This window comes from Labeo rohita, unplaced genomic scaffold (genome assembly GCF_022985175.1).
Source record: "Labeo rohita strain BAU-BD-2019 unplaced genomic scaffold, IGBB_LRoh.1.0 scaffold_1963, whole genome shotgun sequence".
NCBI lineage: Eukaryota > Metazoa > Chordata > Actinopteri > Cypriniformes > Cyprinidae > Labeo > Labeo rohita.
Genome location: NW_026128180.1, coordinates 1 through 11,999, shown reverse-complemented (window position 1 = coordinate 11,999; position 11,999 = coordinate 1). Strand labels below are relative to the sequence as shown.

The 11,999-nt window shown below is 38.5% G+C and overlaps 1 protein-coding gene across 1 annotated transcript; it reads left to right on the top strand.

Annotated features, from left to right (window-relative positions):
* Positions 1-4,429: 4,429 nt before the first annotated feature.
* Positions 4,430-10,922, top strand: LOC127159179 (ribonuclease inhibitor-like). Its single transcript, XM_051102071.1, has 6 exons — positions 4,430-4,599; positions 4,838-5,011; positions 5,338-5,511; positions 6,329-6,502; positions 6,679-6,840; positions 10,856-10,922. The coding sequence occupies exons 1-6, from the start codon at positions 4,442-4,444 to the stop codon at positions 10,863-10,865; spliced, it is 852 nt and encodes a 283-aa protein (XP_050958028.1). The 5' UTR covers positions 4,430-4,441; the 3' UTR covers positions 10,866-10,922.
* Positions 10,923-11,999: the final 1,077 nt, after the last annotated feature.

The window sequence follows — 11,999 nt, the reverse complement described above, 5'->3', positions numbered from 1 at the left end:
TGAGCGAAGCATGCCCAAGGGCATGTTCTCGCAGTTCTGACAACCTCCCTCAGCGAACACTGCTTCAGCATGCTCACGCTCCAAGCATTGAACACAATGTTCGTGCCGATCGTTAGGGGAAAGGTAGAATCCGCAACCAGTTGGACACGGACGGAAAGGCATAGTGAAACACACAATCCGCCCGTGGAGCTCTTTTAGAGAAAATTTGCTCGATTAGAGGAAAATCTTCTCCTAAAGATTGCCGTCGACGCACCCAGGGGAACTCTCACAACACGAGCCGTGTCAGAGAGGGAGAGACCGCTGTCTGTGCCGTAGATCCAACAGTGCCGTAAACCCTTGATTTATACCCGGATGGCCGGGGCGTGGCCAGCTTTGCAAATCTGCACACCCAATTTTCATTGGCCTTTCTCAAAACTGTCAGAGGTGTTTGGGCTCTCAAAAGTGACCCTTAGTGTCGTACACTACTCGACACAACTCGGAGTGTATGACAGATAGGGAACAAAGAATTTCATATAGTATTAGAGCAACTTGAGGGTGAGTACATGATGACAGTATTTTTATTTCTGGGTGAACTATCCCTTTAATATCTCATATAATGACATGATCTCATGTAGCCTACGGAGACGTTGTGTCAAGTGTACAGCACTAGGGGTGGCCCTTGGGAGCCCAAACACCTCTGATAGTTTTGAAAAAGGCCAATGAAATTGGGTGTGCAGATTTGCATAGCTGGCCACACCCCGGACATCCGGGTATAAATAGGGCAGCGCATGCTCTGCTCACTCATTCTGTTCTGAGGAGTTGAAGTGTCTCAACTCACTCAGAGGTGGTCCAGAGTTGTGGCATGGAGGACACAATGCCTCCGTTCCCTCCATCAGGGAACGAGGGTTACCATACGTAACCGAGACATTCTCTATCTGTCGTACACTCTGAGTTATGTAAAGTATACGACACTAGGGGTCCCTACATAAACACGCCACAAGTCTGGCCGCGTCACGAGTGATTGGGCGCAGATAGTAACAAGCCAAAGTGTTAACATAGGCTACGTCTACATTAATCGGGATATATTTGAAAACAGAGTTTTCATTTTAAAACGCTCTCCGTTCACACTAGCGTTTTCAAGCGTTTTCCAAAAGTTTTTCATCCACACTGAAACGTAGGAAAACGTTAAATTCGACATACTGCGCATGCGTAAAAACTCACTGAGATGATACAGACGGAAGAGACATAATAAAAATAAAAATTTCATGCAATTCTTGGCAGGATTTACAGAAATATCTCATCATTCACTAACGTCGCTCTCATGTTTGATCTAAAAAGCAGCTGCCCTCACATTTAGCTGCAGGAGTCAGGATAGCAACTGTGAGTACAGTTTCTGTCATTTTTTTTTAGGACTGTAATATGAAGAGTGTACAAATATATCTTTAGCAGCAGTGTAAAAAAGTGAATAGCACATAAAAGCCACAATTACCGGTATAAACATGGATATCTATTGGTACAATATGCGTCACATGACTAAACATGCGTCATTGTTTTCAAAAGCCTTCGTTTTCGCAGTCCACACTGCAACACGAAAACGGCATTTTCAAATTTATCCACTTTGGAGAGCGTTTTCAAAAAGGTCAGTTTTCCATGACCAAAAACGCCGTCTCAGTGTGGACGGAAGGCCAAAACGGAGAGAAAAAGATGCGTTTTCAAACGAAAACGTATTAGTGTGGACATGGCCATTAGTGCAGCTCACCTCTTTGTGACCTTCCAACGTCCAAGAACTGACCTGTCACAGGCAGGGTTACCTGCAGCCGGGCCTTTCCTCAGTGGAGTGGCTGAGTGTCTTGAGAACGTTGGGAAAGTGCCTGTTTCCTGTAGGATAAAGGCACTACGGAGATCACAACCTGCCCAGAGGGAGGGTATAAAGTGAATATCATTAGTGAAGGGACCTGAGGTGGGCCCCAGCCTAGGGGGGACTACCAAACTCAGAAGCTAGAGACAGGCATGTCTCAGGGGAAACACCACACCACAGAGAGTTATAGGTGGAAATTACACACATGGGGCCACATAAGGAGGCACTACATATGGAGCACAAATCCAACCAAGAGATAGCAAATAATCTTACCTTGTGTTGGATACTTGTAGCGAGTTCCTCCACTAAACCAAGCTACGTCCAGAAGTGCCAAGTGATGGAGAGGATGTTCAGGGTTCACACCAGGAAACCTACTGAAACTAAAGAAGCGTAATCACCGTGAGGGGAAGTGCTTAAGCAAGCTCTACACCAAACCAGAGAGTCGAAGAGCTTGCGTTTAAGACTCTAGCAGATACTGGTTCCATGCGCAGGTTGTAAATTCTGGCGAGTGTATTAGGTGTAGCCCAACCTGCAGCTCTGTAGATGTCTGTTAAAAAGGCCGCATTCACAAGAGCTGCAGAGGCAGCGATGCCCCTGGTCAAGTGGGCTTTCACTCCCAGTGGGCAGGGCAAGCCTCTGGCCTGGTAGGCCGTACGGATCGCATCCACAAGCCAGTGGGAGATCCTTTGTTTGGAGACAGCCATCCTCTTCTGCTGTCCTCCATAACAGACAAAGAGCTGATCGGAACGTCTGATGTGCTGAGAACGTTCCATGTAAGTGCATAGGACACGGACCAGGCATAATAAGGTCAGGTTGGGGTCATCTTCCTGGGAAGGAAATAGCTTGCAGGGTCACCACCTGATCTCTGTAGGGAGTGGTGGTTATCGTGGGCACGTATTCAGGCCGGGTTCTCAGAACAACGTGAGGGTTTACCGGCCCGAATTCCCTGCACGAATGTTGACGGAGAGGGCTTGAAGATTTCCCGCTCTTAACTATACTAGTTAACTAATGTTAACTAATGAACCTTAATGTTAAGTGTTACCATTTATATGGATGTATCCGTATACATATTTATAAGCTACAATATCAACCTACACTGTGTTTTTTTTATTATTTTTTTTTTTAAGCAGTTTAGGTCATAGGAGGTTTATGTCACAATATGAGGTAAATCCAGCCCTGTACATGATACTGATACTGAGAGCATTGACTTGAAATGAAGTTGGTTCAATATAAAAATTACGTTTTAAAAACAGCTTGGATGTAGTACTATTTTTGTCATGTTACTGAATATAAGCACAGGTGAGACTACCTGCTAGGCATTTATGCCAGACGCTCTTCCGCCAGTTCCTTCCTTTGATGTTTCGCTCCTTTATTGAATAGTCTTAGTTGCGTATGTCTCAATGCTCACACTTCGTCGTCTGAAGAACACAAATCCAACAAGTATTGTTATACCAAACTGATTCACAACAACATCCCATAAACCTTGACTTTCAGTAAACATTTCCTTTTATCTCTTATTCATGAAGACAATTAACAAACTTTCTTTCGCTTTTTTCACAAACAGCCCTTGAAACCACACAGTCATAAGACTAAACAACAATGGAAAAAATATATAAGTAATAACTATAATATAATATAAATGACTAATCAATTAATAAATCAATATAATGAATATATAAATGACTATAATGATTATTATAAATGATTATATGATTAAACTGAATAATAAATGAATAAATGAATGATGAATAAATGAAGAATATATAAAAAGAAAGCAAAACAACACAAATGTATGGTTGCTCTCAAGGCAAAGCACACAGTTTGCATGTGAGGATTGTCCGATCCTTCACTGGGGTTTCATGATCTTGGGGTTTCTTTTAAAAATTAACTTCCCGTTACCATCACTGACTGTTACCTTGTTTGTTGCACAATATATATTTGTATATTTTTGTGTATGTTCATATATTTTTGTATAGTTAATCTGTCTATATTCTATACCAGGGGTGCTCAGCCCTGGTCCTGGAGATTGACTTTCCTGCAGAGTTCAGCTCCAGCCCTAATCAAACACACCTGTCTGTAATTATCAAGCGCTCCTTCAGATCCTAATTAGCTGGTTCAGGTGTGTTTGGTCAGGGATGGAGTTGAACTCTGCAGGAAAGTCAATCTCCAGGACCAGGGTTAAGCACCCTTGTTCTATACTGTATATTTTTGTGTAATGGAGACTTGCAAAGTAAGTTGTTGTGTGGTCTAAACATTTGAAAGTTGTATTAAGTGTTTCTGTCTACTTCACTTATTGCCCATACAGCAGGTCAAATACCAAACCCAATATCCAATAATTTCAGTTAATAATACCAAAAATACACAAACATTTAATGTTTTGGAATTAAATTTATTTGTATTTCTATGAAAAATCAGGACAAATTGTACATAAACCATGAGAAGTTTAAATTATTGAATTAAATGAACAATTTATTTATTTCATTTTGTTTTGTTTTGTTTTAAAGACCAAATCCTCTGTTTCATTTTATGAAGACATTTTGACTTTATTAAACCATTTTCTTCTATCTTCTCTCTTTCTCTCAATGCAGGTTAAGCTGCTGTTATATGACAAATGAAGGTTGTTCTGCTGTGACTTCAGCTCTGAAATCAAACCCATCACACCTGAGAGAACTGAACCTGAGCAGGAATAAACTAGGAGACTCTGGAGTGAAAAACCTCAGTGATCTACTGATGAACACACAATTCAAGCTGGAGAAACTACAGTTAGTACAGTTAAAGTAACTCAAAACAAAGTATTAGAAACAAAATATCTCTTCAATATTATGATCATCATAGATCCTAAACCTTAGTTTAAATTTAAAAAAAAAAAAAAAAAACTGAAGGATTCACACTGTAAACTGGAGAGATTGAGCTCAGTAACATTCACATACAAGAATCAGGAAACATGATAACAATGATAGTATTTTCTTTTCTCATTTTATGCTGTTTTTGCCATTGCAGGTTAAGCAACTGTGAAATGACAGACGAAGGTTGTTCTGCTGTGACTTCAGCTCTGAAATCAAACCCATCACACCTGAGAGAACTGAACCTGAGCTGGAATAAACTAGGAGACTCTGGAGTGAAAAACCTCAGTGATCTACTGATGAACACACAATTCAAGCTGGAGAAACTAGAGTTAGTATCATTATACTGTACAGCAGTGACAGTGAGATTAAAGCTCACTGTTTACTTTCATGAAGTCACCATTTTATGGAATATTGCAGTGATTAAATGATTTATCCATGTACATAATGTATTTATAATTTATGTGCCCTTCTGATCTTTCATCTAAATAACTTAAATGACAGCAATACAATTAATTGTTAATGGACCAAATTAAATCCTGCCATACTTTTGGCAATGTATTAATTATTGCACTGTATGGTGTTAACACATGATGAATTTACTCACATGAACTTGACACTTGTCTGATTCATTGTCTTTTCTCTTTCTGTCTTCAGTTTGTGTGGATGCAGAATTACAGAGAAACAGTGTCTCATCCTGACTTCAGCTCTGAAATCAAACCCATCACACCTGAGAGAACTGAACCTGACAGGGAATAAACTAGGAGACTCTGGAGTGAAAAACCTCAGTGATCTACTGATGAACACACAATTCAAGCTGGAGAAACTAGAGTTAGTATCATTATATTGTACAGCAGTGACAGTGTTATTAGTTTACTGTTCAGTTTATTTTAAGTGTTTTGTGTGTTTGTGACTGTACACTCAAAATTATTTTTGCCTCTTTTTCATTTTAATTAAAATGAGCTAAAGTAAGATGTTTTGAGTATTCTGTAACAATTTCATTGTATTCACTCTACCTAATGTATTTAAAATTTAAACTGATTTAATTTATTTGTGTTGAAACTACATTGATATTGTTTTTGTTGACATAACTAACGGAGCAGTGGATTTGTAGTTCACAGCATGATTTGCAAGGAACTGCATGATTGTAAATTTAGGGATGAAGTGTTATTTTATGTGTTTTTCTGTAAAGGGAAATACATGTTAGTGTTTAATGTTCAGTTATGCTGGACAGTTTCTGTAATGTTGAATTTTGTGGTTTGTGTTTAGACTGTGACTCTTGAGTAATAGATATTTGAATGTCAGTACTGACACCAGTTTTTTTATTTTCATTATTGTGTGTAATTATGAGTGAAACTGCTTGTTTAAAGTAATAATAATAATAATAATAATAATAATATTAATTAGGCCTTAATGAATAAATAAATAAATATATAGTTATTTGTTCACACAAGTTTTAGTTTTTCCCAAACTAGTGTAGATAAATTTAATGTAAACCAGCTAAATTGTGTCGACCCAACTAAGCAATTTTCATTTAAATGAAATAAATTAAATTGTAAGAACTGTATGACATTTACTTATGATGTATTTATTAACACATAAACTTTACATGGATCTGATTCATTGTCTTTTCTCTTTCCGTTTTCAGTCTGTGGAATTGCAGTATTACAGAGAAACAGTGTCTCATCCTGACTTCAGCTCTGAAATCAAACCCATCACACCTGAGAGAACTGGACCTGAGCGGGAATCAAATAAAAAACACAGGAGTGAATCACTTATGTGACGTACTGAAGGATTCACACTGTAAACTGGAGAGATTGAGGTCAGTAACATTCACATACAAGAATCAAAATGATTCAAATCACTTCAACAGTTTAAACCAAAACACTTTATACTCAAAATTTCATGATGAGTCTGAGTTCACATTATATTTGTGAAAAATTCTTCACCTTAATGATTTGTTTGTAAGATGATCTTCCTCTGTTTTTCTCTTTCTAGTCTTTATGACTGTGGAATTACAGATGTTTCTTCTTTAACTCAGTCTTTGACAAACACAAAAGCACTGCAGTTTCTAAAAGAGCTTGATCTGAGTAATAATATGTTTGGAGACTCAAAGCAGCGGCTCATTGATGTGCTACGAGACTCAAACTGTAAACTGAGGTGAGTAAACTTCACTTTCTGATATTAAAGAGATTCATTTGCGTCTAATATGTGAACAAATATATACTTGAAAATTTTCTGTGAAAAAAAAATTATCAAGTTATCATCAAGCTTTATTTCAAAGGGTTTGTGTCAGAATGAAATGTAAAGTTGAAAAAAAAAATGTTAAACACAAAGGAGGAAAGAGAACAAAAGCACACTGTCAGAGCTTTATACAACAACACCTGCTTTATTTATGACATCAGTAATAGTGAATCATTACAGTTTGAAATAGATTTGGTCAGATGGTAGGAAAACGCTGGTAAAATCAGTCTAGCATCACATGATCAATGTCTCTGTCTCTTGTGTTTTTAACTTTGACAAGCAACACGTCACATTACTTATGTAAGGTTTAATCAGGGTGTGATTTGTCGGGGTGAATTCCTCCCTGGTAGAACTGCAACAGCTCAACGGTGTAAATCTGGGAAACATGCTTCATTCTGACAAGGCTTGTCGTAATATGCTCATGTTTATTGGAGAAACAATGACAGCTCAGTTAGTGGACTTCATCAAAAAGTCATCTGATGAATTCAGTTTTCTCATTAATGAGAGCAACTGTGTAAAAATAAAATATGCCTGATCATCCACATTAGAATTCCCTATGAAGGTGAAATGAAATCTGCAACTACTTCTTTCAACTTGCTGAACTGCAGTCATGCACTGGGGCAGCCATCTGTGACCTCCTGTTAAAAAGTCTTGATGCGCAGGACATCTCTGAAGACACGTTGCGCTCACGGCCTTTTGGCTTTACAACTGATGGGGCTGCTTCTGTGATGGGCGGATACAGAGGAGCGGTCATGCTCCTGTGTGAAAAGATGAACCCAGACCTCCCAGTCATTCACTGTATGAATCACAAGTTAGAACTTGCCGTACGTGATGCTGTAAAACATACAGTGGGTACGGAAAGTATTCAGACCCCCTTAAATTTTTCACTCTTTGTTATATTGCAGCCATTTGCTAAAAACATTTAAGTTCATTTTTTTCCTCATTAATGTACACACAGCACCCCATATTGACAGAAAAACACAGAATTGTCGACATTTTTGCAGATTTATTAAAAAAGAAAAACTGAAATATCACATGGTCCTAAGTATTCAGCCCTTTGCTCAGTATTTAGTAGAAGCACCCTTTTGATCTAATACAGCCATGAGTCTTTTTGGGAAAGATGCAACAAGTTTTTCACACCTGGATTTGGGGATCCTCTGCCATTCCTCCTTGCAGATCCTCTCCAGTTCTGTCAGGTTGGATGGTAAACGTTGGTGGACAGCCATTTTTAGGTCTCTCCAGAGATGCTCAATTGGGTTTAAGTCAGGGCTCTGGCTGGGCCATTCAAGAACAGTCACGGAGTTGTTGTGAAGCCACTCCTTCGTTATTTTAGCTGTGTGCTTAGGGGCATTGTCTTCTTGGAAAGTAAACCTTCGGACCAATCTGAGGTCCTAAACACTCTGGAGAAGGTTTTCGTCCGGGATATCCCTGTACTTGGCCGCATTCATCTTTCCCTCGATTGCAACCAGTCGTCCTGTCCCTGCAGCTGAAAAACACCCCCACAGCATGATGCTGCCACCACCATGCTTCACTGCTGGGACTGTATTGGACAGGTGATGAGCAGTGCCTGGTTTTCTCCACACATACCGCTTAGAATTAAGGCCAAAAAGTTCTATCTTGGTCTCATCGGACCAGAGAATCTTATTTCTCACCGTCTTGGAGTCCTTCAGGTTTTTTTTTTAGCAAACTCCATGCAGGCTTTCACTGCACTGGGGAGAGGCTTCCGCCGACTGCATCTCTGGAGCTCAGCCACAGTGATCTTTGGGTTCTTCTTTACCTCTCTCACCAAGGCTCTTCTCCCCGATAGCTCAGTTTGGCTGGACGGCCAGCTCTAGGAAGGGTTCTGGTCGTCCCAAACGTCTTCCATTTAAGGATTATGGAGGTCACTGTGCTCTTAGGAACCTTAAGTGCAGCAGAATTTTTTTTGTAACCTTGGCCAGATCTGTGCCTTGCCACAATTCTGTCTCTGAGCTCTTCAGGCAGTTCCTTTGACCTCATGATTCTCATTTGCTCTGACATGCACTGTGAGCTGTAAGCTCTTATATAGACAGGTGTGTGGCTTTCCTAATCAAGTCCAATCAGTATAATCAAACACAGCTGGACTCAAATGAAGGTGTAGAACCATCTCAAGGATGATCAGAAGAAATGGACAGCACCTGAGTTAAATATATACGAGTGTCACAGCAAAGGGTCTGAATACTTAGGACCATGTGATATTTCAGTTTTTCTTTTTTAATAAATCTGCAAAAATGTCAACAATTCTGTGTTTTTCTGTCAATATGGGGTGCTGTGTGTACATTGAGGGAAAAAAAAAATTAACTTAAATGATTTTAGCAAATGGCTGCAATATAACAAAGAGTGAAAAATGTAAGGGGGTCTGAATACTTTCCGTACCCACTGTATTACAGATGCAAGTCATTTCAGATGTTCGTTGCCTCTCTGTACTCATTTTTCTCTCAAAGCCCCAAAAATATGAGAGAGCTTGAGTCTGCGGCTTCTGATTTGGGGATACACGCTTGCAGGAGATGTCGTTGGTAAAAGATGATCCGGAGACCCTGCAGGTCTTATCCCTGTTTCTTCAGATAAGAGATGTCACAGCGGTCAGTGCTGATTTTGAGGTGGGCATTGCACTGAGTACACTGCGGTCCATGAGACAAGCCGATGGTGTGAACACAAAATGCATGAATGATGAATTTGAACGTTTCCACATGTTCAAGGGTGTAAAAGTGTCTCAACCAAGGGACGGAGACCATCAAAAGGCAGAGGTATTTCATGAAAGATTTTTCGTTTCTCTGGCCGACAACATTGAGTGCAGACTGGATGACGACACAATTATTTCTGTTGCAGCTGCTCTAACTCACATCCTATTTGGTGGTGACAAACTCCTCACGATACACAAGACTCTTGCTGTTGAGGCCACATCAAGTCCCAAACGCCTCAAAGAATTCCACCAATTTAAATGTCATGGTGTCATCAGAGAGAATCTGCACAAAGTGCTCACTACTGTCTCCACACTAACAGTTTTAACACCCGAGTGTAAATGAGGATTCAGTGCAATGAACCGTATTTATACACCAAATATATACACCGATGGTAGAAACAGAATGAACGTCTCCACGCTGAACAGCCTACTGTTCATTTCAGTAACGGAGCAGGGGTTTCCTCATTCCCTGTGCAAAGATTTGTGGAGATGTGGGTGAAAGAGGAGGGAGACGCCGCAGATGATCCTTGCACCGGAAAAAACACAGAAGTGCGTCATCAAAGCAAATTGTTTTCTTAGTCTGACAAATAGGCATAACCTATTTATATTTTATGTTCACAGCACTGTAGAGCACAGCTACACAGTTAATATCACTCAATTTGAGTAATTAAAAAAGGATTTGTTTATGAATGAAAGTGTTTCAAATCATCCCCCCTCTGGTTTTTCCACAAATCTCACCCTAGGTATAATGTACATCCAGCTCTCCAGGACATCCAGTTGTTATCACAGAATAAACCGACAGGTTGATCAGGACTTGTATCATCCTGAAGGGGTTTATTCTGTGATAACAACCGGCTGGATGTGCATCATCCCACACATGCTGAATGAATTGCTGTGTTTTGCCAGAAGATGAATCATCCTTCCATTAACTTTACCAAATGCTCACCCACGGAGTACAGCGTAATACAATACATATATAAATTAATTGTAAATTGATTTAATTTTTTTTTTTTTTTTTTTTTTAATAATTTCAGTTCTTTACTGAGACCAATACAAACATGTTTAAACTAGAGGACAAACAACTAAATAACTAATGTAATTTAATGTTGTTTTTTACTAAAAAAAATAATAATAATAATAATAAAAAAATAAAAAATGTGAAATATAGTAACTAATTTGTAGTTTGTTCCACTGAACTCTGATTATCTTCTCTTCTGTTCCACCTTACAGTGTCTGGTAGTTCAATTGCAAGATTTTGGTGATTGTTTAATCACCAAAAGATGATAAATGCTGTATATCATAATTTGAAGTCGTCTTGAGAGGAGCAGTAAACATCAGGTGAGGATCCACAGAAGAGCTTCACTACTGTGTCTATGAGGAGAAAGAAATGTGTGATAAATGTGTGAATGTGATCCATACAGGTGAAGAGACTCAGACTTTACAATCAAATAATGCAGCATGTGTGTTAGAAACATGTGATATTGAATGATTAATGTTGCTTTAGTATTCAAGTGTTCATTTTGTTTAATTTAAAGCTGGAACAGAGGAGGAAGAAGCTCAGATGAGTCTGTCTGGCTCTTCAGTGAATAATATTTGTATTAAAATCATCCATAATGATTCAAATGTTTCTAATCATAAATGCAGCACTTAAATGTGTGAAAAGAAATGATAAAACAAGTCTATAATGTGAAATTTCCATGTTACTTAAAACATGTGTTATATTTTATGCACATTGTTATTCTATTTTATTTTATATTAGGTTAGTTATGTGTGTGTCTGTTTTTAATGTACAGATATCCAGTATATTGTGTTTGTTCTGTGGATGGAGTCATTTTTACCATTTTTACTAAACATTTGTACCAGTTTACAGCATTTGTGTGTTTCAGTCTCCTCTATTGAGTCAAATACATTTGTCTTTTTCGCCACATTTATATTTGCATGTAAATAAAATGCTACATATACAGTTAAAAACAACTACTTTTTTGAAAAGTTCACTTGTCTGTTTTAAGTATTAAAATATTTTGAGAAAAGTCTCAGTGTCTTTGATTGGTTTCCAACATTCTTCAAAATATTTCATGTTCTTCAGACAAGTGAAAGAAAACAAGGAACATACAGCTTCTTATTTAGCACTTATATCTTATAAAACTATCAAACAACAGATATTTTGACTTTAAATACTAATTAAATTAATTACTTACAAATACCAGAAATTGTAAATGAAATCACTGCAGAAGTGTTAAAGTGTTTGTGAACAGGAAGAACAAAGACAGTGAGGATCTCAAACTAAAGTCTTCTGTATCAGCAGTGATGTTGATGTTGATGTTGATGTTGATGTTGAAGGTTTCGAGGTTTCAGCACCTGATCTTTATGAGGA

Excerpts from the sequence above, each read along its gene's own strand:
- LOC127159179 (XM_051102071.1), top strand. The coding sequence starts at position 4,442 with ATGACAAATGAAGGTTGTTCTGCTGTGACTTCAGCTCTGAAATCAAAC. Across the intron at positions 4,600-4,837 it reads TTCAAGCTGGAGAAACTACA|GTTAAGCAACTGTGAAATGA; the intron begins GTTAGTACAGTT and ends TTGCCATTGCAG. Across the intron at positions 6,503-6,678 it reads TGTAAACTGGAGAGATTGAG|TCTTTATGACTGTGGAATTA; the intron begins GTCAGTAACATT and ends TTCTCTTTCTAG.